Genomic DNA, 25,720 nt, shown 5'->3' with positions numbered 1-25,720 from the left:
AGATGAAAACAAGACGGAGGGAAGAGAGGGGAGGGGGGAGGAGAAATGCGACACGGCGGGAAGGGGAGGGGGCGGAGCGGGTACAATAAACAAGACGGAGGGAAGAGAGGGGAGGGGGGAGGAGAAGTGCGACAGGGGAAATGCGAGACGGCGGGAAGGGGAGGGGGCGGAGCGGGTAAACAAAGACGGACGTGCACGCGCTTTTAAGCTCAATGCGCATGCGCATTGAGCTTAAAAGTCACGGGCACTGCAAGGAATCGCCACGATTCCTTGCAGTGTGGATAAAGAGCGGATAAGTCCCAATACTCTCGCCTTGCTCGATGCGCATGCGCATCGACAGGCGAGACCTAAAAAACATGAGTGCAAAGTGAGAAAATAAGACTTGTCAAAAAACAAAATAGCTATAGAAAAAAAATTGTTGCAATTTTGTTTGTCCTGCTGGGCATGTTTTTGCCAGTGCCATGCCTTCCGTTTGCAGGGCACTAAAAGTTAAAAAGAACAAAATAGTATGTTAAATCACGTTTGGAGCAGCAGATGGACGGACACTGATTAAGTTGAATCAATCCGTGCTTGGTCCCTGCTCCACAGAGAGAAACAAAATGATGTTAGGTCATCCTTGATGAATTATGATGCATAAACAACAGGGGTATACCCAAATGACCCTCTAATACCTGGATATGGGACGTAATATTATATAAAAAGGAATTGGTATCAAAGGAAACAATACTGAATACTTTAATGAATAGAGTACATTTAATTACCCTCTCAGCAATGACCATTGTTCATAATGAATATATCAAAATCTCTCAAACACAAAAGGTACTAAAGCCTATCAGCAGTGAAGTTGTTCACATAGATCACAAATATTTATACAAATAAATGACGAACAATGAAACAAATAATAATAACCCTACAGAAATTATACGTACAAGTGTCCCCCCTCTACTTCTAGGGGAACCACTCAGAGGAAATCTAACAAGTGCAACACTAAATGGCTGTTCCCTTCATAAGCCTAACTCTAGTGTGGCAAAAAACAATTCTAGACAGTCAAAGTTATTCCAAGATTCCTCCACATAATTGTCGACACGACCACGTTTCAGCCTTATCTTCTTTGGTCTCTTCAGGACAAGGTAACATACAATAATAGAAAGATCGAGCAGAAGTAACGATCCCTCTCACACGCTGGAAAACCGCTATGGTCCGCGTGCAGTCTCTCACGGATGCTCCCTCTCTCTAGTCCGTCTCTCTCTCTCTAGTGCGGCACGTCCAATTATTCAAAAGCCTCAAGCCATGTATATACATCAATGGCGGGGTTCAAACCAAATCAATGATAGCTTCGCATCCGCTGAAACAAAGCAGCCGGCAACTCCTCACTGGCTGGACCACTCCACTCTACTTCCTTTCGTTTTGTCTTACTATGACTGTGGTTTCATACACTGGGGAAGATTTACCAAGTCCTTGAATCACACAAGGAGATGGTAAACCTTCAGTGCTGTTTAGTGTAAATCACGCAAATCCACCTTGCATGGCTCTGCTTGGCATAGTAACTTCAGAGTAATTAAAGGTAGTGCAAATCGCTGCCTTGCAAAACTGCGCTGGGAAGGTGCTCAAGGGTGGATCCCCATGCATCTGCCCTTGGATTTTGACGACATCCCAGATTTACTAAGGGTAGTAAACCTCGGATTATGTAAAAATGGTATGTCTTTCCAACAGAGGCGTAACAAGGAGAAATATATTAATTATTTCTCGTTATGTCTTCTTTCTCCGTGTGCTGCAGAATGAGAAAAATGCCTCTAAGGATTGTTTTTGTGCAGGAAGGTGCCCCTTCTGGCGCAACAACAATCCTGGCTGTAACGCAGACACCCTTGCACCATAGCACAAGAATGCCTGCGATGGTGGTAGGTAGTATTGGGTGTGGCAGTGCACGGCAAGAGCAGGAATGCGTCATTTCTTTGTAAATATGGCGCATTCCTGCTCACTCCCTGTCACGCAAAACAGCATAGCATGACTTTTTTGGGAAATCTGCCCCTGAGCCTTAGTCACTGCACAATAAAATGCGGCATGTGGGTTTTAAGGACTTTTTTTTGCAGCTGTGACAGCTCACAATTATCAGAATTCATAAAAAGTTAAATGTGCTCCAAAGAGGCTACCCAATGAAGTAGCTGATCCAGAAGAAATGTTGTCTCTCTCAAGTTTCTAAAGTCAATACGTGACTCATCTAGATCAGGTTTTTACTTTGCATTCTTCAACTTGTATTCTTGTTGGTGTGTTATAAAATCAGGACCACAAGTCCCAAAATGCTAGCAAAGCCTGAACTGAATGATCTAGTCTTGCATGGACTTAAGAAACGTGAGAGTGCTGCAATTTCATGTTTTTGCTAATGTCTGTCCGTTGCTGTTAAGAGCACTGAGTATTTAAGCTTCCCTTATAATGCTATGAGCAAGAAACACTCATTCATCTAACAGTGAACAGCTCTGTATTTCCTCACACGTCCCTCACCGCGCACTTCCACTTGTAGCACCATCAGAGTATGACCTTCCATCCCTTCTTGGTTACTCCATCGCTAAGTTTCCCCTTTCATAATACCTCTAGCTCAAACTTCCTTCCTGATTGGCTGAGTTTCTCTCCTCTATGACACAAGTGCCAATCACCTCATAGTGATATCATCATCAATATCCCTGCCACTCACACTGACTCCATACCCTTGGTACATATATACCCTGCTCTTTTTTTTCTCGCATAATTTATGCAGCACTCTAAACCTGAAAAGGGATTGTTTTGACTTATACTGGACTTATACTGGTTTCTCCTTGTGTCTGGATAACGCTATTTGTCTTTGATGACCTCTAATAAACCCAAAACATGTGTGTTTAGGATTTGTTTTATTCATTTTAGGCTATCTTGGATGGCATTTTACCAATCCAAAGCTGTAGTACTGTAGTGGAGAAGTGTGGCTCAATGGTTAGAGCAGGCAGACCTCGATGCAGAGCTCTGGCCAGGGACCAGGGTTCGATTCCCGACTCGGCGGGTCTCTGGCTCATTAATTCCCCATACCGGATATTCTCGCCTCAGTGCCTATTCTGATCATGGGTCCCGCGCTGCAACTCTGGGCAATAGCTTGCTTAGTCTCCACAATGGCCCCCACAACGCGAGGGATGCCTGGTCTGCACCATGGGGGTGCCCAGGAGTGGACACTTCACAGGGAAAGCCAGGAAGGGTTCCCTTGCGGTATTCGTACAAGCGCCGGGAAACCCACTGCGGGTAGCTGTGCGCTATACAAGTACAACAACATTTACATTTACTTGGAATGGCTAAAAGCTTTTGTTATTTTTCAGCTTGGCATGGATGGCACTTGCTAATACTATGCTTAAAGACTTTGCTCTAAAAAAAGGGCAAAAGGCTTTGCTCCTTTCTACCTCTGCATGGATGGCACTGTGCTAGTACTATGGTTAAAAACTCTGCTAGAAAAACAGACATTTGAAGTGAGCATATTTGGAGTGTCTGTGGTGTTGTAGAGTGTTACAAATAAAAGAGCTGCTTTCTTTCTGAAACTTGGGAACTACTTGGGGTTTCCTGCTCTGCTTTGCATAATTTAAGTGGCACTCTAAGCCTGAAAGGGGATTATTTTATATGTGTTTGTGTGTGGTGGGCGGGTGTAGTCTACAAAGATGGTTAGGTACAGAGAGATTGAAAGATAAGTGTAGATAGATATAGTCAAGCTATATAGTTGGATATACATAGATATACATAGATATATATGTATATAGATAGATAGACAGACAGACAGACAGATAGACAAACAAACAGACAAACCAACCAATAGACAGACAGACAGAAATCGGACCCTTCCCAGAGCAAACACTGAGCAGCTAGGCCTCAAGCAACCAGTTTGAAAAAAAACTAATTTATGAGGGCAGTCTGATAGGTAAGCTGCAGCCAGAGATGGGCAGGCTGGGCCATACATTCCTCTGGCACTGGTGCACTTGAGCAGATGCACCATTTATACAACCATGCCTGGATCTTTATTTTCTCTCGCTCTCCACATCTTGTCGATATCACTACTCCCTTCATCCTGCTCCCTCCTAACCTCTTCATCCTATCTGCACCCTGTTCCCACCATTCTGGTCCATTCATCCTCTTTGCTCTTACCATTTCACCTTGACCTCTTGATCACCCCTTCTTTCGTTTAAGCCATTCCCTCTCTCCCTAATTGAATTATTCTCCACCTTTATCTTATCCTTTGGACTTTTGCCTATCTCATCTCTCTGTTCATGCGTCTTCCCTTTTCACCATTCTGGTGTCTCCTTCCTCTCCCTTCTGTGCTCACCTCTTTCTCTCTGTCTAGCTTTGAGATCCCCTTATAAGTCCTCTGTCTTTTCATTGTTTCCTCCATTTTCATCTTCCTGATCCTCTCTCCTCACCTCTTCTGTTTCACAACCTCTTTTTTCACAATTCTGTATCACACCCTTTTCTTGTAAACTCTTGCCTTCTACACTCACCTTCTCTCTCACACTCTCCTTTCAGGCCCACCTTTGTTTCATCCCAAAGTTCCTCACACCTCTGTCTATTAACCCATGTCAGACACACCTGCCCCAAAGGCCTTCTTTGCCTGACGCTCCATCTTTTTTATCCAACTTTTTCACATTCCACTCACTCCCTCTCCATCTTAGTCCATCTCTGTCTTACATTCTCTCCTCTTGAAAAGCCTTAGTAACTCACTCACATAAACACTTAAGTGTGCACATTTTACACAAAGCTGGGATTCTTACTTTGCACAAGTGCACCTAATCATTCTCATAATCATGTGCACTGCACAAGCACATACCTTGTTTCTCTCTTATTTTGAACAAGTATCCATGCTCATTTTTAGGTTTCGCCGCCTGGACCACATACCAAAAAGGTACAAAGGGCTTAGAGCCCACCCATTGCTTACAATTGGTTGACTTTATTGTCACTATCATTTGCTTGCTTCCTATTTGATAGCTGGCGTATTTCTAGTGTTTGTCCCTCCCCTGGAGCAGAGCCTCTTTTCATCCATTTGACTTGTATCCTCCACTGATTATATTTAGGACCTGTTTTTTCTTTTTTTAACTTCCTCATGAAAGTGCATGTTTCTTACTCTCCCTTGTGAGCTGCTTTTCCCCCCTCAAAACCCCACCCCCTTGTTGCTTCCCCTTCACCAGCTCTTCGCTTGTTCTTCCTTTGCTCCCCCTTTGCTCCCCCGTTACTCTCCTGTTACTTCCTACCCCATGTGGTCCTTTAAGAAAATACTTTTTAAAAATGTTTTGGGAGTTCAAAGTAAGCTTTTGCAGATCTCTATAGCTCCCTTGCCCCCACATACCTCCAGTTTCCTCACCGACTAGCCCCCACAACCTTTGCAGTTCTTTAAATCACTTTTTTTTATGGCCTGCCACCTGGTGTTTGTTGTTGTGCTGTCCCCCATGTAAAAAGAGGTTTCAAACAAATAGAATTCCATGTTTGTTTATTTACTGATCCAAGTGGCACTCCCCATTTTGGTTCAGTAGGTAGAAAAAAGAAAATGGCAACCGTGTTTTTCCAGAGGTAAACTCCATGCTTGATGACCTATGCATGTGCATATGCCATCACACATGGGTGCACCTATGAAATGACACAGCTGCCAGTAGCAGTCCTGTCATTGTGCCTTTCGTTTTCTTTCGCCGCTGCTTCATGGCATCAGCTAAAAGCATTGGCAAAGCCAATAGTTCAACAAAGCGAGATTTATTTTCTTTCACAATGTTTGTTTAACTTATTTTGAACCCCCCCTTTTGAAAAGTTTTTCAAACACATTTGGTCTTTCTTGCTCTGTTTGCAGAAGAACCACAGCTCCCATGTATAGTTCGGGAAGGCTCCCATGTTATTTCTCACTTACTGTACTACGGCACGTTTCTCTTTCAGTTTTTTGTAAGCATCTATGTTGTGCACATCTCGTACTCGCACACATGCACACTATTTCCTTTAAAGGGCATGATTCACAAAGCTAACTAACTCTTTTGAGTAATTTTAAATATTTAAGAAAGTTTACTATTTTTCGGTATTCATAAACTGCCCTTTTATAGTAACTTACATTTTTGTAGAAAACTTACACTTTTGCAGTAATTACACATGTAACTTCCACATTTTTGTAGTTAACCACGCTTTTGTAGTAAGTCCAGCACTACACATGGCCAACTAATGCTCCTGCAAAACCCTTCCATAGAAATAAAATCTCATAAGAAATAATCTTAAATTCAATTATTTAAAATATGTTAAAATATAAATTAATGTTAAAATATATATGAACATAGAACATATTTATAATTTAATTATAAAATATTTAATAACCTATTTTTTTTATTAAAAATATCATAACATTACATTTCATTGAAAATAATTACGTACATTTTATTTAATTCTATGCATCTCTTTTATTAATTAGTAATGCAATAAAACATTTTTTGAGCAGATGGGAAATTATTTTTTAATATAAACTTCAAAAATGTAATTTACATTAATATATTTTAATTCATTTAAGTTTTAATTCAAAATGAGTTCTATTTTGTTCTATATTTAAACTAAATGCATACATTAAATTTACATTAATATTTGCCATAAAAATATTTACATTTTTATTTTCGAGTTGAATAAACTTTTCAAATCTTCCCTATACTTCAACCAGGGGAGAATCCACATTTGGGGCAGAGATCTTACTACAAAAGTGTAAGTTACACATATAAGTAGATACAATATTGTAAGTTACTACAAAGTGCAGTCATTGGTGAAAAGTCACTGGTAGAAACCACGATAAAAATAATATATTATAGTTGCAATTAATATTTCTATTATAAGTATCATCACCTTCAGGAAACCCAGAGAAGCTGCAGTCTGCCAGTGACTTGCTGCCTCACGAGGGACGCCATGTCATGTGAGCTAAATACATTTTGGGGGTCACACTTGTTAGATTTTTAGAGTCCCAAATAGAAATTGTGATCTTTGTGCAGACGAGGAAAACTTGCAAGGAAACTGACTGTTCCCACTGAGTAATGCTCATGCAGAACAGAGATTCCATAGTATCTTTGACAGAATCCTCTGTATTTGCGGGTGATGTAGCGAAGTTCCACCCGGAACCACCAACATGACTACATACACAAAAAATGTGATATTTTATAACGAGATAGAGTTTATTATGTGCTACTTTTCTACAAATCATATGTGGAAGAATCATCATTATAATATGAATGTGAGACAGGTTAGCAATTCGGCTGCATGTGCTCCACCTGTAATTGTGTGTGTGTGTGCGCGAGCATGTGTGTTTTTCGGTGTTCAAAATAATTGACTGTCACTACTAGTTTCATTTGTTTCTATTGTATGGTGCTTAGGCAGCCTATTGATTGCTTCAGAGTGCAAGGGGGAGTTAACACAAGTGGGGGGTACAAGAATGAAAATGTCACAAATTAAGAAAGGTCTGGACCATATGCATGGCAGGAGAGGTGGGTTTTAGGCCTTTCCTGTTCTTTCCACAGCCTTCCTCTAGAAAAAGGGGCAATGGGTGAGGGTTCCATACGGATGACCCGTGGGAAAGGGGGTATTTTATTCCTTATAATATGTTGGTGTTTTAGCTTCTGGAAAACACAATTTTACCCATCCCAACACGATTTTCTTATTTTTTTATTTTCAACATGTTTTTGGGTGTTGGCTTTTCTCCTATTCTAAACTCTCAATTTTCCCCTATCCATGTGTGAGTAAACTCACCCCCTACAAGCTATGTGCTATCAGATATTGGAAGGACCAGTAGCGGGGACCTCAAACTCTTTCTCGCTGATATCCAGAAGCATAAACAATGTATTAATGATACACTGACACACAATATTGTGTTTTCCCTGCACCACTCAAGCCCACTTCATGATTTCTGAAGTGAAGGTGGCTTTTTATAAATACTGCTCCGGAACACAATTTGGTGATATCACTAGTAACTTATAACAAATTATTACAAGCAGCAACTGAGGTCATTTTCTTATTTCTGGCAACATGTGACTTTATACTGTTCCGGCACTAATAAAATAAAAAATAACATGCTTTAGAGAGACTGATGTTTCCCACGCCTTATACAGTGCTTACTAATGCACTTCTGCTGGTTCTAAGTGCTGCTAAAGGTGCTGTGTTGCTGTCAGAATCTGAAGAACACATGGGGGGCAGATTTACAAGCCCCTTGTGCCTTCTTGCGCTGCCATTGCGTCACTTTTTTTGACGCAATGGCGGTACAAACAATGCAAGGCTGGACTGGCCGTAGCGGGCACCAGGCGTTTCCCCGATGGGCCGCTAGGGTGGGGGCCGATTTTGTGCCCCTGGGGGGCGATTTTGTTACAGGGCAGGCCCCTGTAACAAAATCAGCCAAAACCGGCCCTGGCTAACAGCTTGGCTGCTCCCAGGGGGGCCGGCCGAGCTCTATGCCATGGTCAGTTTTAGCTCCTTCTCCGGCCCTGAAACAATGCGGCCTATTTACAACGTGACGCACCTAGGGAGATGCATCACGTTGTAAAGTCCTGCCTCACATTATACCTGCGTCAGGTATAATGTATGTAGGGTGGGCGTTCCCATGCAGGAATGCCTCATAGAAGTGACGCAGGGAAATCTACAAGATTTCACTGCGCCACTTTTAGCAGCGCCACTGCGTCAAGCAGTACAGTAAGTATAGGCCTTAAAATACATTGCTGGAGTTGTGTCGTGCTTGCAACACGACTCTAGCAATGCATGACTTTTGGGTCAACAGATGCGTCAGAATTTCTGACGCATCTGTTAATCCTTGACATTTGACGATGGCGCAAGGAAATGGACGCATCTATGCAGATGCGTCAGTTTCTTGTAAATCTGCCCCTTGGTGTTAAATGTGTACAGGGATTTAATTACCCATGTGTGACTGCAGACACATTCCAGTTGGCAGACAAGGGAATATGGCATAATATCACATTTACTGGTATGCCTTTAATGCCAGCAGTTGAGACTTTTATAACTAGATTGTGGCTGCAGGGTACAATGGAGGCTGAGATTAGTGCCTGAGACTCTCTGCTCCTCTCCTTGCAAGCTGTCAGCATGGCCACAAGAGAGAACTGAAAAATATAAACATAAAAACGAGGACATGTCACTGAAACCTCTGGTAGATTTCAGTCTGGGTGTACAGAGAGATTCCAGAAGAGTCAGGAAGACTCCTTATTTATTTATTTATTTATTTATTTATACCATTTATAGAGCGCACTAATACCAACTCCTTGATATGGAAAAATCATCTGAATGAAATAGCGGTCTCCTCTTAGCAAACTTGTGCGGTACACAGTTAAAGTCCGGCTATGCTGGCTCTGCCTTTCATCCTTCCAAAGTCAATAAAATGATTTCAATAACTTATTTGACCTTCAAGAGACAAATTAGTTTATGGTGTGTGCTCTTGAAATGTATATTCTTCTACTCTTCTTATTATTTTTATTCAACTCGTAACTCCATATCGTCATGAAATTGATATCCAAACATGCCTTTCAAAAAGCTGATCAACCCCAAAACTTCAAAGAAAGGGATAGAAATAGATCATCCCCATCGAAATTATCGTGATATGGCAAGTGAAAATGAGTCTGTGGTATATCATTTGCACACACTTCACCTCCCAAAAAGTCAATGTCCCAAAAATGTGTTTGAATAAAAAAAAACCCAAATGTTGCGCTGAGAGAAAGAGACTTAGGCCTAGATTTACTTACACTTTGCGTCACAGCAGTGTCATTAAGGGTGGGTGGAATTAGCTGAATGTGATTCCATGGAATTCCATTTAAATTATGTGAGATTATGCAGAATTCCTCGACAGGGTGGAGTGGGCATTTGGTACTATTTTGCTAGTGAAAATGCACCCTGGTGTCCAAAAATGGAAGTGAGGATGCATTTTGCGCTAAGAAATATCCCTGCCAAATACCAAATGCACTTACAGTGCAAACCCCTCAGCACCCTTATGAACTCTGCAGTGATTACTGCAAAGTATATAACGTTGCCGAGGGGTATGCACTGCTGTTCATACCCCTTGGCGCCATCACTGCAGAGTATGTATGGGCACAGAGGGGTATGCACAGCAGTGAATGTCCCTCTGTAATGGTGCAGGGCCCAAGTCCCTTATGCATTAATGACTGACACCAGGGGCGGACTGGGAAACAAAACTGGCCCTGGCAAAGAGCTCGGCCGGCTCCCCTGGGACCGGCTGAGCTGTTTGCCAGGGCCGGTTTCGGACGATTTTGTTACAGGGGCCAATTTTGCAGTTATGCTGCAAAAACGTCCCTGTCCCAAAAACGGCCCCCAGGGGCCAAAAATCGGCCCCCACCCTAGCGGCCCACCGGGGAAATGCCCGGTGCCAGCTATGGCCAGTCCAGCCCTGACTGACACACAGACACCATTAGTTAATTAGTTAATGGGTAGAACTGGCCCAGGGCACGTGCGCCTGGCCCCTTTTATTACCAGAGTCACATGTCCTGTGATGCCTGTGGTGAATGAGTTTGGGGTGCGGTTTAAGCCAGCCTTCTAGGAGTGGATGGTACAATAACAACTAGACCAGATTAGCAGGTCACTAAACCCGCAAACCCCATACATACTCTATACTCTGCAGAAATCACTGCAGAGTATGTAAGGGTGCCTGGGGGTATGCACCCTAGACAAGTAGTGGTGCGAGTGACCCTACTGTGGTGGTCGGATAAGGCAACGGGCAGGCGGATGCTGCATGTTTTGCCATCAGGATGAGCAATCACATGCTTCTCCCCGCTCAGAATCACGGTCCCTGGACATAATATTGCCTGCCAGATTGCAATGTTGGTCAACAACAAAAATAGTGGCTACAGAAGAAGTTTCAGAATGCAAGTCAGTCCACACAAAACCAAGCTCGACCTCTCGACAACACCATTGTATTTTTATCAGACTACTCCTCTTTTTGGAATCCAGGATAAGAAAAGAGACGCAAAGTAGCTGTAGTGCCATTAAATTAGCACAGCTAGATGTTGAAGCTATTTTGAGGTCATTTCCAGGCCATTGCGTCGCATAAAAGGGGGGCAATCCTGACATTTTTTGCACGGGCATTACTCCCCAAGCAATAAAGAGTCATTCATACTGTAACACATTAGGCATTGAAATGTCACACATAAACACTGAGGGGCAGATTTAAAAGCCCCATGCTCCACTTTTGCGCCGCTATTGCGTCACTTCTGTGACGCAGCGGTGGCGTAAAGCTAGCGCGGTGCTGCAACGGATTTACAACGTGGCGCATCCAGGGAGATGCGTCACGTTGTAAAGCCCTGCGCCACATGAAATCTGTGTGAGGTGGGCGTTCCGGTGCAGGAAGGCCTCGGAAAAGTGCCTGAGTGAAATCTACAAGATTTCACTCTGTCAATTTTCTGACGCCGCTGCGTCAAAACCTTGGGCTTGCTTGTAGCAGGCGTAAGGCTTGAAGCACCAGGTTGTGTATGGGCAGCCACGAGCATTACTAGAGTTGTGTCGCGCTTGCGACTCAACTCCAGCAATGCGCCACCCTTCCGATGGGAGATGCATCACGCATCTGTTAAATCTTGCGCCATGATGCGCCGCATTGTAAATGCGGCTTATCTGTGGTGGCGCAAGGGTAAACTTGCATGACGCATCTTATCTGGCCCATCTCTGCTGATTTGCAGGGATGCGCCAGTCGTAATAAATCTGCCCTTACATATATGAAAATGTCGCACATATGGTGATAACTTGGCAGCTATAGCAATTTCAGGCAGGAGACAGCTAAAATAAAGCTATTTTTGGCTTAAAAAATTGGAAGTCTCCCACCTGAATTGGTTCTGTTGGCATGAATGCTATTATTAATGTCAGGGTCTCTGCTTACAACTTTCCAAATGTAGGTCTCTCCCTCTCTCTCCTTCATCAGAACCCTCATAGTCCTTCCTCTAAAAGCGAAGAAGACTGTAGAAGCAATGGGCGGTAGAATGGGGGCCCCTAGCGGTTGTTTTGTAGAAATAGCACAAGAAAGACATCCTGCCACACCTGGTGAGTTTTGGACATGCTTGTACTTTTATAACATCCTCTCGACCAAAGCGGTAAGTAATTGGATATGGGTACTCTATATATTCTCTCCTGACGCACCGAATTCGAACCATTAACTTCAAACAGGTGAGTAACCGCCGAAGAGAAAAAGTGAGGTAGAAAGAGGACTGCGCTCCTACTTTCACGCACCCAGTTCTTATGACCTATGACCTCGAACTTGAGACAACAGGTACCATTTGGGACAATAACTAGCGTTCATGACTACTTTTACAATAAAAAAAAAAAAAAAAAGAATGGACATAGGTTTTGGGTGCACACCTGACTGTTGCCTTCTTCATAATATTATACATTTCATGTGGGACTTTGACGTTGTAGAGGGGTGTGTCGGACACTTTGGAATGGATGTTGACATGTTGCAGTGATTTTTCGATAAGGTTGCCACCTATCCAATAGAAAAATATCGGCCATTTGTTGGTATTTTAAGATTTTGCAAAGGCCTAGACATGAAACTAAATAGGATTTTAAGTAAAATCGTATGTATTGATTTGTAACATGACTTTTCTGCCTTTGTTTACTTTAATTATTAGCTCTATGACACATTTAAATGTGTTTTATATTGATGCTTGCGGTTTGAAGTCTGTATAGGTAAGGGCTAAAAATACTGGCTTTGCCTGATTTTGCTTACTTTTGTACCGGTCTTAAAATTAAAACACCGGTGGTGGTGGTGGCAACCCCATTTGTTGATCGTTTGAAAATTAAATCTGGCCATTGTTTGATGGTTCATTGGTCACTGTAGAATGCTTTTTGAATGTTGCTTAATGTAGTGCAATCAAATTTAGGCAGTTTCGTAGTGAATTTTCCCTATTAAACATTTGAGTTTTGTACCCATTTTAGGATGGATTTAGCCATTGTGTTTTACCGAATGTGAGTATTGTACTGTACTGCAATTGTATCTGTATAGTCCTAGTGGATAACCCTGTGGTTATTAATCATTGTTGTAAATGTGCTGGTTATTGAGTTAGCCTTGTGTTCTGCAGAAACTGAAGCATTTCTTTCAATTGCTAGTGGTGGATTAAGTTGTTTTATATCAGTTAACTCTTAATTCATTTTTGGCGACTATTTGCAGGCGAATGTTGGACTTTCCTAGTGGATTGTACAAAGGACAGCTTTTTGAAATATGTTTTGGGTGACTGTGTATTTCAGCTTACTTTTTGCAATTTTTATTCTTTACATATTGCATGACTATCACTCTGTGTACCTTTCACGTCACCTTCTTCTCCAGTTTCAAATGTCCAGGACATTTCTCATGTTTTGTGAAAACATATAAAATACTTTATATTCATAATTTCTCAATCAAGCAATATCTCCTTTGAAAAGAGTAATTTCATAAGAGAATATTTTCAAGTAATTCATGCTCATCTCTTCTTGTCACACTAGCAGGGCATTACCAGGGTATAATAAACCCTCATTCTATTCCTGTCCTCAAACGGGGATGTCAGTGTGACTCTATATTATGTCTCAGTCCAAATAAGGGGGTGCTGTCAGTGTCCATTCCCCATTTCGTACTTTTCCTCTGTGGTGGCTGGTGTCAGATTCTCACCCACGTTCAATGCCTGTCCTCTGAGGGGGCAGTGTTATTCGCCATGTTGCTCCATTATTGCTGGTGCAATACTGCTCAGGTGCTCGCCATAATTTTGGGCCATATATTTTTATATAGTGTCACGTCTCACTGATTGGGATTGCATTGCACGTAAGTTGTGAACAAATATTTATGGAATCAATAATGCTGTTTCACAGAAACATTTATGAGTATGTGAACTAGCACTATGAAAGTACACTTTTACATGCTTTCGCGAGTTGGGCTAGAATTGTCCAACTCCTCATTAGTAAGAGGAACCAAACCCAACGCGTTGGGTTTGGTTCCATACTGTCCGTGTACTACATGCTGGAACTTTAAATGGAATAAATTTTCCTTCGCAAAACGCGCTGTTTGATGGTAATTATTTTGGACTAACTGGAGTGGAGTTGCATATACACAGCGGACGCTGTGTTTGGTGGTAAACAATATATATATATATATATATATATATATATATATAATACCACAGCATTATATATATCTTCAAGGTACGTAGATGTGAAGTTAGGCATTGTAAACCTACACTTCCCTATTTGCACTCCCCATTCAATATTTTGTCCCTTGATATTCTTGTATTAATGACCAAAGAAGGTGCCTGGAAGAATACACCACACACGGCCTCTTGTAACAATTTTTATTAATTGAAACAATACATGTATTTACTTACTTATTCTTGTGCCACAATATTCTGGGGGTCAATATTCAGTACTGCAGCCTGTGCTGAAGGCATCCCTACACCCCTTACACTACTGCTCTTATTGTTTCATGTGTTTGTTAGTGTTTAAAGGCTGATACCTAGTATATACCATCATGGATATCCTAATAGGCATGACATTGACTAGTTAATCTTATGGATATAGATAGCTTTACCTTGGATGACATTCTCAGTGACAATTGTAGTGTTTTGAGGGCTGCTGTGCTGGGCTTTAGTGATCAGCCAGCATAACCCTGCAGGCATTTCTTCAGCTGTGAGCATTTCTTTAACCGTAATGTAATTCAAAATATTCAGATAATGGCTTGAATGGTTGAATGCAGGCCAAAGTGTTCTCATCATTTCCCTTTTATCCTGTTTATGACATCAAATGCAATCAGTTTTCTACCTGTAAGCTTAGTTGGTGAAATATAGGGTCCCTCCAGTAGAATGCAGCTTACCTTTGGGGACCAGGAAGGAAAAGGGGTGCTGGACAACGCAGAGGCTGTAACCTGAGAGACCCCCCAGAGGATGCACAGTCTGCAGTTGGGTAAATTTAGACGCGTGTCATTCGACTACACAGTGCGTACTCCCATCGCTGCTATAGTCAGAGTCGGGGGTCTTGCTGGTCAAGGAGTAACACAATCCCAGGCCTTGCGCGTCTCCCTATAAGGAGCCCTGGTGTCCTTGCTAAGAATACCGGCAGATATCTTGAGGCACAGGAGCGGGGAGCCAGTGCCTGGTGTTAGACTTCGTGTGACTGTCCAAGGCGCTGCAGGCCTTGGTAACCCGCCATCATGAGTCAGGTTAGTGCCATGCCCTGGACCCCGGGCATGAACTTCATCTCATGGATGAGGGCTCCTTCAACCGAACTGCATTGGCTTCCTTTCTTGATGTCTGACAACTCCCACCATGGACTTGCATGCACAGACAGAGGGCTACCTTGGGGTGCAGGCTCCCTCTCTGCATCTGATTTTTTGGATTTACTTTGAAGAGTTTTTGATTTTTGACCACCACCCTGGGTTGACGCAGACATGTCCCTGCCGCCTGCTCACTCTTTCTTGGTTTTTTTTTGTTTTAGATTTTGTGCTTGGATTTATTATGGCAGGTCACATACAGAATCGCTGTCGGGTTTCTCTGCCCTGCTTTAGATTTTGGGATCCCTGCCCTTCGAACAGAAATGCAACTCATGGTGCTGGTCTGTAGTATCTCTAGGCTGGAGGTTGCAAGGGCAGGAAAATTCCCAGAACCTGTCTCAGTTTGCAAGTTACCCGAGATCCTTTAATGCTACCTCGTGAAAATATTGCTAGCAAAAACATTGAAAACAAAAACTTTAAATTTAACCACGTGTGTGAGTGCGTGTGTGTTTTTAATGTTTTAACCCCTTCCAAACCAAGGGATTTCGCAGGAGACATGTTTGACTTGTAAACATGCCTGCACAACAAAAGTGCAAACAAATGCTGGGGTGGTGGTGAAAGCACATGATGCAAACACAGCAGCTAAGCCAATGGGGCCTGGGGGAATAGGATAAAAGGGGCAAGGATAAGGGCTAAATGTGTACTTTACAATGTATTTTAGCTAATCATTCCTGCTTCCCATCCACCCCCTTTACTAGAAACACAATTGCGAAAAGAAATCAATTGATGACTATTTCTAAAAAAAAAAAGACCAGTGTGGCAAAACAGTTGACACTGGTGTTTTTTTCAGCACTATGCAGCACGCGTCCTTTTAACGGTCTGGGGTACTTTTCTTTTCCTGAAGTGTGCGGAGAGAGTGTAATATACTTCCAGTCGCCCTGGTGTCGCATCAGTGTCTTTACCCCCAAGTTAAACACCTGGGCAGGGTTGCCCCATTGAAGCCTTCGACATATATCCACTTCCTGCAGTCACCTTTGTTGACCTGGCGTTGTTTTGCTTGTCTCTTTTCTCTGTCTACAGCCAACAGACCAGCAGGCGGATGCTCGCTCCTTCCTCAGCGAGGAGATGATCGCTGGTGAGTCAAACGTCTCTTTTACAAACTTACAGTGTGGGCAGCAGAGATGAGATGGACAGGGGTGTGATGGGGGGCCGTGGCTGATGAGGGGCGAGTATACCCCTTCTGGTGAAGGCCGGGGTCTTTCCCCACTGACTCCCAAACTGACTATCCTTCAAAGATTTAATTTGGCCCCTGCCTTCGGTATTAAACCTGACAATGTTTTAATGACAATGAAATGCAGTTCCAACTAATTCCCTTGTAATGCACCGAACCGCATAAATAGGTGCCAATTAAATGGAAGTTTTGACTGAGAGATTAAGGTAAAATGAAGAACGTATATTCACAACAAAGGTCCCAGGAGTATGATGCACACGTGCACCCCCCCCTTCCCTCATGGTTTCGTTCAGAGTCCAGTGCATGAAAAATATACCAGGGTCTCAGTAAGGGAGTTCATGAAACGGCTGGTTTGTCTGTGGGGTGTGATTTTATGCTCCTGGGGTATTCCGACACAGAAATAGCCCTCGGTGCCCCCTGTGACCTTCAGTTCACCGCCCTAGAGTGATAGAATTTCTCGCCTTCGTAGTGAAATGAAAGCCTGTGCGAGCACCTGTTTAAATCAGTCGTTCAGGCCTAATGCAATTCCCCTCCCTCCCTGCCCCCTACAGAGAGAAGGATGTGGCCTTTTTAGACATGACAGGTGCCAAAAATGTCACCCCTTTTAATACCCAGAGGTAGGCCTCACCCTCCCTTGTGCATGTGAACATATCCTGCCCTCACCTTATCTTAATCCAACCACCAAGGCCACTGTGCTTCTCATCAGAAGAGAGCACCACACAACCCTTGTTTTAGAGTCTGTGTGCCCACTGGCTCCAGATCAAGCCATGGGTGAACAAGGCGCCTGTCCCATTTCTGTCTCATTGGAACTTTACTGACTGTCATGTGGTGGCTTTGGGCCTCAGTTTACCCTCGCCATTCATTTGCATATTGGAGAATGTTCTATTTTCTGATGTGACCCCTCAGAACAGTTCACCAGCAACTCATGGTTAAATATAGGGCGGCCTGGTAATTCTTTGGCATGAGGACACCATGTTTCAGGGCCTGTTTTGTAACCCACCTGTGCTTCTTCATTACTGTAGATTTGATTCATGACAGCTGCACCACTTAAACAAAAGCTCAAGTTTACTAAGATTGGTAAGGGAAAATGGCTCGAAAGGTGGTCACCCCTATAACTTCCATTCCTATTATCAACCCACAAAAGAAGTAGTATCACATTTTCCAATTTGAGATTTCACAGGATGTCAGATATGTCATGTAACCCAATGACATGGCTTCTCACCTCCCACCCTGCAAAGACAGGTATGCGTTTCACATACCTTTGGCACCAGGACACAAGGGGCATGTTTCAGGACCTCCTCCCCCGAAGACATTTCTGTCTTCCCTCCATAAGGAGGTCAATGCCAGAAAAATAGACATGTCCTTAAATAGGCTGAGCCTCCAAGGCTACAGGAATAGAAAGAGTACTGGAATGCAAGTGTACTGCCAACCCTTTCTAAGTGATAGCACAAATGTGGCAGCCATCTTGGCAAGAAAGACTTCTGTATTCCAAGCTTGGGCATGTCTAAAAGTGAAGTCACTGTGAAGGAACTATTTGTTCCATAGGTTATACTAGATGGTTTCAGAATAATTTAATCTGATTAATAGTCAACAATAATTCGGATAATAAAATGTAGAAACATGCTTCCACTAATTATCACAATAAAAAAATATATTTGGTATACTTTCTCCTGTTTTAAAATAATGCCATGTTGCTGTACAGTGTGCCTTGTGCTTTAAAATTCCACTATTATATAAAAGAAAAAGGGTGGCTAGAAAAAATGAGGGGACAATCATAATTTCCGATATTACAGTTTTGTGGAATAGGATTAGGAGAGCACTCAAATGTTGAATAACATTTTGGAATGTCTAGCATTTGACCACATAGCTGAAAACACTGTCTAAAACTTTTCGAGTGAGCATCTATGCAAGCATTTGTTTTATTTAAATTAGCGGTGTAACAGCACATCTGGTAATGCCCCCATAGAGTAACGTGTGGATTGCACACAAGGACCAGGGTTGGGAATGCTGTGCACCAGGCCTAGCTCAAATTGCACAGTTAAGTGTGTTTTAGGACAGAAGATTGCCCATTTTTTTGTCTATTAGAAAGTTCCACTGTGGTTATGTTCTGGAGCTCTGGCATGGGCCTAGCTTCTGGCTGACAGGTGAGTGTGAGCTTATGTGCGGGGAATCGAGGTTCTTACTGGCTGCCATATTCAAAGGCTGGATAAAAGTGATAGATAACAGTAGGTAATACCCGTTCTTACACCATTCCAAGCAGTTTGTGTGGTCATTTTTGCTCAGTTAGGGAGAGATACCTCACCAGAAGAGAGCGCACCATAGAGTAAAGATAAACGCAGTTGAATGGTTGCCGGGCCCATTACCCTTATTTATTTCATTTCTGTGCTCACTGAGCGTTCTCCCAGCCTAGAGGCTGCAGCAGGCTCAGTCATATCAGCTAGAACATGATGTTACTGACTCTGTCCCAGCCTCCCGCCTTTCTGTAAGTCTCTACATTTATGATAGGCCCTCCCGGCCTTTCTGTAAGTCTCTACGTTTATGATAGGCCAGATTACTTATGTCCTAGCACCATCACATTATTGCTGTTTCTACTTTAAATCCCCTGTTCCCAAAGCGCATTTTGAAGCGGGCCATCAAGGCGCTACACACTGCGCTGAGTTCAGAGCGGAGAGAAGGCGCGTTGACAGTTTTACCAGGGTGTGTTTGCTGCCCCCTGGCTGCTGCGGCGGTCCCTGCGCTCTAACCACATCTGTGAATGTCTCTTGCAGAGTTCAAAGCCGCCTTCGACATGTTCGACACAGATGGCGGCGGTGACATCAGCACCAAGGAGTTGGGGACAGTCATGAGGATGCTGGGCCAGACCCCAGACAAGGAAGAGTTGGACGCCATCATTGAGGAAGTAGACGAGGATGGTGAGTGCCTGTCCCTTCCGTCACCCGCACACTAGAGCGCTGCCTTACCTGTTGTCACAATGGCCGAGTCTGGCACTGGGAGCACGTGATTTACATTGCACATCTAGGTGCCCTGTATAAGGGGCTTTGTGGCTGAATAAAAGTGGTAACACTCGGTATTGTTCACCTGTGCGTGTGTGTGTGTGTGAGAGAGAGATACAGTAGGCAGACGTGTGGGTCGGAGTACCTTACATATGGCGGGCGGCTGGCTGGATGCGTGTTGTGTATTGTTACCTTATGGACATGGTAAGCTCCCAGGTATGTATCTGCACGTGGTGGCGTGTTCCAGACGTAAGCTTTAAATCAGGGTGGATATGGTGGGGGCTCCTTTAACATAGTGTATTGCTAGGGGCATTATGTTGTATATTGGGCCGCATTGTATGTGTGATTTCCTTAGGTCCCTATGTTCATGTCTAGCTCTGATAGTACTTGTTTTCTGGTGGGCATGTGCTGTGTGTGTGTGTGCAATCACAGCTGGTGGGGAGTGTTTTGTAATTTACAAGGATGTGCTGTGTGTGTGTGTGTGTGTGTGCAGTCACAGCTGGTGGGGAGTGTTGACGTGCAATTTGCAAGGATGTGTGTACTCTGGTTTGTATATTCCAGCCGTGACTGAATGCAGGCTGTATGTTTCCAAGTTGTAGGACTAGTGTTTTTTGTTATTAAGTGCAAAATGGTCCAACATGTGAGTTCCACCCGCCTTTCTCCCTCCAGGCAGCGGTACCATCGACTTCGAGGAGTTCTTGGTCATGATGGTGCGCCAGATGAAAGAGGATGCGCAGGGCAAAAGTGAGGAAGAGTTGGCAGAATGCTTCCGCATCTTCGACAAGTAAGTTAACGCCCCCCCTCGCGCCCCCGAGATTCCGGGTCACAGATGCCAACCTCTCTGACCATTGTCCTCTGCTGGCGGCTAGGGCCGGGCACCCAAACTCCTGGCAATGCCCTAGTAATTCTTTGATAATTTCTTCTCAGGGCGCCTGCTCTCACTATAATTATCATTTTGATTTGAGCTGATGAAAGGGCCCCTTATTTCAGTGATACCACGGATTGCCATTTTACCTGTCTCCATAGTTCCTTTTCCTCCTTCCATTCATTGGCTCTCCTCACACCCGTCCTCTACGTTTCCATTTTCTCATTCCCTTCTTTCATTTCACAAGCCTTCCTTCCTTCCTTCCTTCCTTCCTTCCTTCCTTCCTTCCTCCCTCCCTCCCTCCCTCCCTCCCTCCCTCCCTCCCTCCCTCCCTCCCTCCCTCCCTCCCTCCCTCCCTTCCTTCCTTCCTTCCTTCCTTCCTTCCTTCCTTCCTTCCTTCCTCCCTCCCTCCCTCCCTCCCTCCCTTCCTTCCTTCCTTCCTTCCTTCCTTCCTTCCTTCCTTCCTTATTTCCTTCTTTCCTTCTTTCCTTCTTTCCTTCTTTCCTTCTTTCCTTCTTCCATTCTTCCTGTCCCTCTCTTCCTTGTTCATTTTCTTTGTTCCCTCCCTCTCCTCTCGTTTTAAATCTGCCTCCTGCCCCCTCTCCTAGGAACGCTGATGGCTACATTGATGGAGAGGAACTGGGTGAGATCCTGCGCTCATCCGGGGAGGACATCACGGAAGAGGAGATTGAGGAACTGATGAAGGATGGAGACAAAAACAATGACGGCAAAATCGACTTTGATGGTAAGGAAAGCAATGTCTGTGCTTCTAATCATGCACCGAATGGTCATGCTCAACAACAGTCGCGGTTAGCTTTCTTTATCTCAGTCTCCGGAGGTGGTTGAGTGTCTCACAGGTGGGTGATGGATATGTCTGTCCTTGTTCTTTGGTCAAGAGAGGAGTGGCCAATCTTTCTGTAGTCTTGTGTTGGAGTACCACTGAGTGACCTAAATGTTGCACCCTAAAATTAATTAAAAAAAATATTGCCCCACCAGAGTTATAATAAAAAAATCCATGCTCTACTGCACCACATGTTTGTAAACAATATTTAGGACACAATATTTATGCCAGGGCGGTAGTTCTGTCTTTGATATTTTGACATACAACCCTACCCTAGTTAGTTGAGGTGTGGTTCGAATTGCAGGCACAATGGGATAATGGGGGATCTCTTATCACAGTAGTAGGGGGTGAGTTTGTTCTTTCATCCACGGTTCAGTGTGGAGCTTTTCTGTGCCATGAGTAAGAGATAAGTATCTGGTTGTTCTTGATCCCACAGTTGTGGTGACTTCTTTCCCCAAGCTACGCAGTGTGGGTGGGACTCAACGCACAATTCGGCCATTGGATTGTTCATGATACGTGGATGCGTTTTCCTTCAAGGTCATTGACCAAGTTAGCGCCTAATGTGTTTGTGTCATTTCCTTTGAGTGGTTGGTTGTTGTTCCCGTCCACAGTTAGGCCATGGATCCCTGTTCTCATGTCCTTGGTGTGTTCTTGCTGCATAGTCATTGCAGGGGCTGTTCTTATTGACTCCTTCAGGTGATGGGTTGGTGTCCACATACAACACTCAGAGGATGGGTGGGCCCATTCCTGTCCTGTGGTCCATTGGTGAATGGTTGATTCCCTGAATGAGTGTGGGTATTTTTTCATCACACGGTTCAGCAACTGGCATGTGTGTTTTTATTCCTGTAGTTATTTTGTGTATTGTTATATTTTGTCCTGTATCCCATACCTCTTTTCTCTATTCTGAAGCACATATAAAGTTTCATAGTGAACAGGTAGGAGAAGCAAGGGAAGCAATAAACTATGGTCCTCAGAAACGGAGACATCTCAACCTTCCAAAAGTGTCTCGCAATACCCAACTAGGGGCATATTTAAAAAGAAATGACACAGCTCACCAAGCAATTGAGCAGCGCCGCACTACATCATTTAAAAAATGCAGGGATGCACCTTATTCACAAGAACACGATTCACCCCTGTGTTTTCCCTGGCTTCTGCACTATAAAAGCTGCCTTGCGCCACCGCAGGCAGCCTTGCGCCATGGTGCAAGGGTGCCTGTGTTGCAGGGATGATTGTTTATGTGTCAGAACGCACACCAGTGGGTGTTGCTGTGGAACACCCACAGCAATACCCATTGAACGCCCCTTTGACACAGAAAACTGCACGAAAGGGTATGAAATGTACAATGCAGCATTAAGCCATGCGAAGTGGCTTAGCGCTGCATTGTAAATAGGGAGCAGGGAATTGCGCCACTGGAGCGTCGTTAAAAAATGACGCGCCGGTGGCACAATGCTTTTGTAAATATGCCCCCTAGTGCTTTTGTGACAGTATATGGGTCATGATTAAAAATAAATCTAATCAGTGGCGAATGAGAAGCTGACCAGAGAAGAGCATAGCTGTGAACACTGTTGATCACAATTGAATCCCTGGTTGTAGTGGTGACTCCTCTCTCCTTTCTTGCTTCTGCAGAGTTCCTGAAGATGATGGAAGGTGTGCAATAAGTGACCAGACATTCCTGTGCCAGGCCCTGCTGCTGCCGTCGCATCCCTGTACATTTCGAGACGTGCTGCATCTTTCACGACCCTTGCCAAGCGCCTACTTGCCTCCTTTTGCTCCTTGAAACAGTCCGTGAATGGACTTCTTTGGTGTAGACACAGCGTGTCCTCGAGATCCCTCCATTCTGGTTACCTCCTGACTGCCACCAGCGGCCTGCTCCACGAAGACAATTCCCTCTCTGTAGACACAGCCCATTCTTGAATGCCTCCCCATCTCCCTAGCATGGCCTGTTGCATGAAGACACTAAGAGAAGACCTGGCCTGTCCTTGAGGGACATCCTGGCTGCAGCCCACCGACTGCTCGTTGACACCACCGCTGGAATCTGCTCATTGCGGATGGCTCCACAGCATCCAGCGGGGCTACCAAGTTGCCTTTCAGCAGCCATTTCACTGTCTGTTTCAATCTCCTGTCCCACCTCTCGGTCGAGAAACCTTCGGTAACATTATTTATAATATTCAGATCTCATTAAACGGTGACCATTTTAAAGAAGTTGCTTGTTTCCTAGTATTTTCTTTGCAAAGGAAAGAAATTGTGGTTGCATGGGCTGCAACTGCTAGTGACCCAGTGAGATGAAAAAGTAATTTTTTTTGGAGGGGGGTGGGGGGGGGGGTTATATAGCGCAAACTCGACCCGAAGGTATCAGAGCACTTTACATGAGCACCAGTTGCCTTGCAGACAGACACATTCATTTTTTTGTTAGGCACGGGGGGGGGGAATAAGTGATTTGCCCAGAATCACAGGATATTGAGAGGCCAGTTCCCCAGCTTCGAGTTCGACAGCTCTAGCCATTAGGCCACATCCTCTCTGGTACTCTTGCTCTTACGTTCGATCATATAATCAATCTGTGGGATTCTCCCCAATCATCAGAGGGAGGAGAAAATACTTCTTGAGATAGGTATTGGGAATTAACGAGGCACTACATCCATACGAAGGAACATCTCAGGCCCTCTCAACACTAGACAACACGCGAAGAGCTGCCAGCGTTCAACATGTACCTGCGCTCAACGAGTTGTACATCCTCCCACAACGTACAGTGCGCTGTTCCTGTATAGCCAGCTTTACACTTTGCAAGTACCTCACAACCGACCCAACAGTACCAGAATATCATAACCAAAATATCTTCGGACAGAAGTATTGTGTAATAGTTCCCAGGTTTAGGAAAGTCAGGTGGGGGGGAGGGCATTCTCGCTTATTGGGGGGCTAACTTGTGGAATCTGCTTCCTCTCCCAATTTACACTCTGGAAGCCCACTCTTCATTCCATAAATCCCTGAAGACCTGGCTTTTTACCTGCTCCAATCTGTCACCTGCCGTAACCTTTTAGCTCTGCAACTCTTTAACATCTGATACACTGATTTCTGTCCCTGGGCTCTGTCCGCGCTTTACAAGTCTTATATTCATTCATTCATTCATTGTGCCTAAAAATTGCCCACCAAACTACAACCTCATTGGAGTTAATGATAGAAAATCTACACACAATAAGACAATATTTTTGTAAATGATATTTAAGACATGATATTTCTGTCAGACAATATTTTGCTAACAATATTCTGGCATTCATTACATCAGAGATCAACTGCTCAACTAAAACTCAGTTGGCATTACAGAGGTACGTTGCACAAATGTACGTACCCATGTTCCCGCGGTCTCAGAACAGTTGCACACCTGCCACATTTCTCTTTTCATAATTTATACCGGGTGCCAGAGTTGAATGTGTACCAAGGTGGGTACTAATAATGGCAGGATTACCGTAATGCCTCTTAAATATATGACCTAGCCGAAGTGAAGGCCCATCTATGGAAAGTGAGATGGCTGGTGCAAGGGAAGGTTGGGAAAGGACGAATACATGGATGTATTAGGGCATAAGAAAGAAAATAGGCATGTGTGGAACAATACCAAGCTGCCTGCATGATGTCTGAATGAGGGTAAGTTGTAGACGCGATAAGATTGAAGAGGGTGAAGCCAACTGAATGTGGGACATTTTGGGGTGTTGGAAGAAGTAATGGGTAGATCTACGAGACAGATGTGGCGGTGGTCCTGTGTATTGAGTGACTACTGCATAGATCAGGGTCTGGGCAGAACAGAAGGAGAGACCGGGCAGATATTGTAACCAGTGAGCAGCTGCCAGTGGTTTGAGGTAGAAATCATGGAGATGAAGGTAAAGAGCCCCAATCTGCTTTTAAAATTAAAACCATGTGATTGCAGCAAAGCAATGAATCTTGAAAGGAAAACTATGGAGTTGGAATGACGTGGGACACGGTGGAAGAGCGGAGGCACAAGTTGTATATCTTGGTATAGCCGGGTCTGGTGGCTTAGTGGACTAATGCGTCCATTGTAGGTGCCTGTGTGCTACCTCATGGGGTAAACCACATTTACAACGCAACTTTTACATCGCAGAGCCTTTACAACGCAACCATTACAACGCAAACTATTACAACGCATTGCTCTGGGGGCGCTCTAGGATAGGGAATAGGTTAATTTACTATCCAATAACCTTCCCTAGTGTCTACGGGGACTGGAGTTGGAATAGTAAATTAAACTATTCACTATCCAGCACCCCAAAGCACTATGCGTTGTAATGGACTGCGTTGTAATACTTGAATTGTAAAGGCATGCGATGTAAAAGCATGCGTTGTAATGTCATACATCCACCTCATGGTCACAGATTCAAATCCCGGCGTGGTCCACTCAGCCTTTCATCCATCTGAGGTCGATAAAATGAGTACCATTGAGTTGGTTAACAATAAACACCTGTTATTCAGCACCTTGATACCCTTGAGTGATACATGCACTAGACAAATACGTGTGTTATGTTATAGTTGATGGTTGGGCAGTACATGTCCATCTCGTGTTGGA

The 25,720-nt window shown here is 44.0% G+C and overlaps 1 protein-coding gene across 2 annotated transcripts in view; it reads left to right on the top strand.

The window, feature by feature from the left end:
* The window catches only part of TNNC2 (troponin C2, fast skeletal type), a 63,520-nt gene extending 40,165 nt beyond the window's left edge, over positions 1-23,355 (top strand). Inside the window, exons 1-6 of one of the 2 annotated variants that reach the window (XM_078651894.1) lie at positions 15,070-15,172; positions 16,304-16,358; positions 19,223-19,366; positions 20,117-20,231; positions 20,921-21,057; positions 22,780-23,355. In XM_078651894.1, the coding sequence (XP_078508020.1) occupies positions 15,164-15,172; positions 16,304-16,358; positions 19,223-19,366; positions 20,117-20,231; positions 20,921-21,057; positions 22,780-22,811 (492 nt within the window). In that variant the 5' untranslated portion in view covers positions 15,070-15,163 and the 3' untranslated portion in view covers positions 22,812-23,355. Of the gene's footprint in view, positions 1-15,069; positions 15,173-16,303; positions 16,359-19,222; positions 19,367-20,116; positions 20,232-20,920; positions 21,058-22,779 lie in introns of those variants that run through there. The other variant, XM_078651895.1, reaches the window with a different exon arrangement.
* The last annotated feature ends 2,365 nt before the right edge of the window (positions 23,356-25,720 follow it).

The sequence above is a fragment of the Lissotriton helveticus genome, chromosome 7 (genome assembly GCF_964261635.1).
Source record: "Lissotriton helveticus chromosome 7, aLisHel1.1, whole genome shotgun sequence".
Classification (NCBI taxonomy): Eukaryota; Metazoa; Chordata; class Amphibia; order Caudata; family Salamandridae; genus Lissotriton; species Lissotriton helveticus.
The sequence above is the reverse complement of the archived record's forward strand: the minus strand, read 5'-3'. Positions and strand labels throughout refer to the sequence as shown.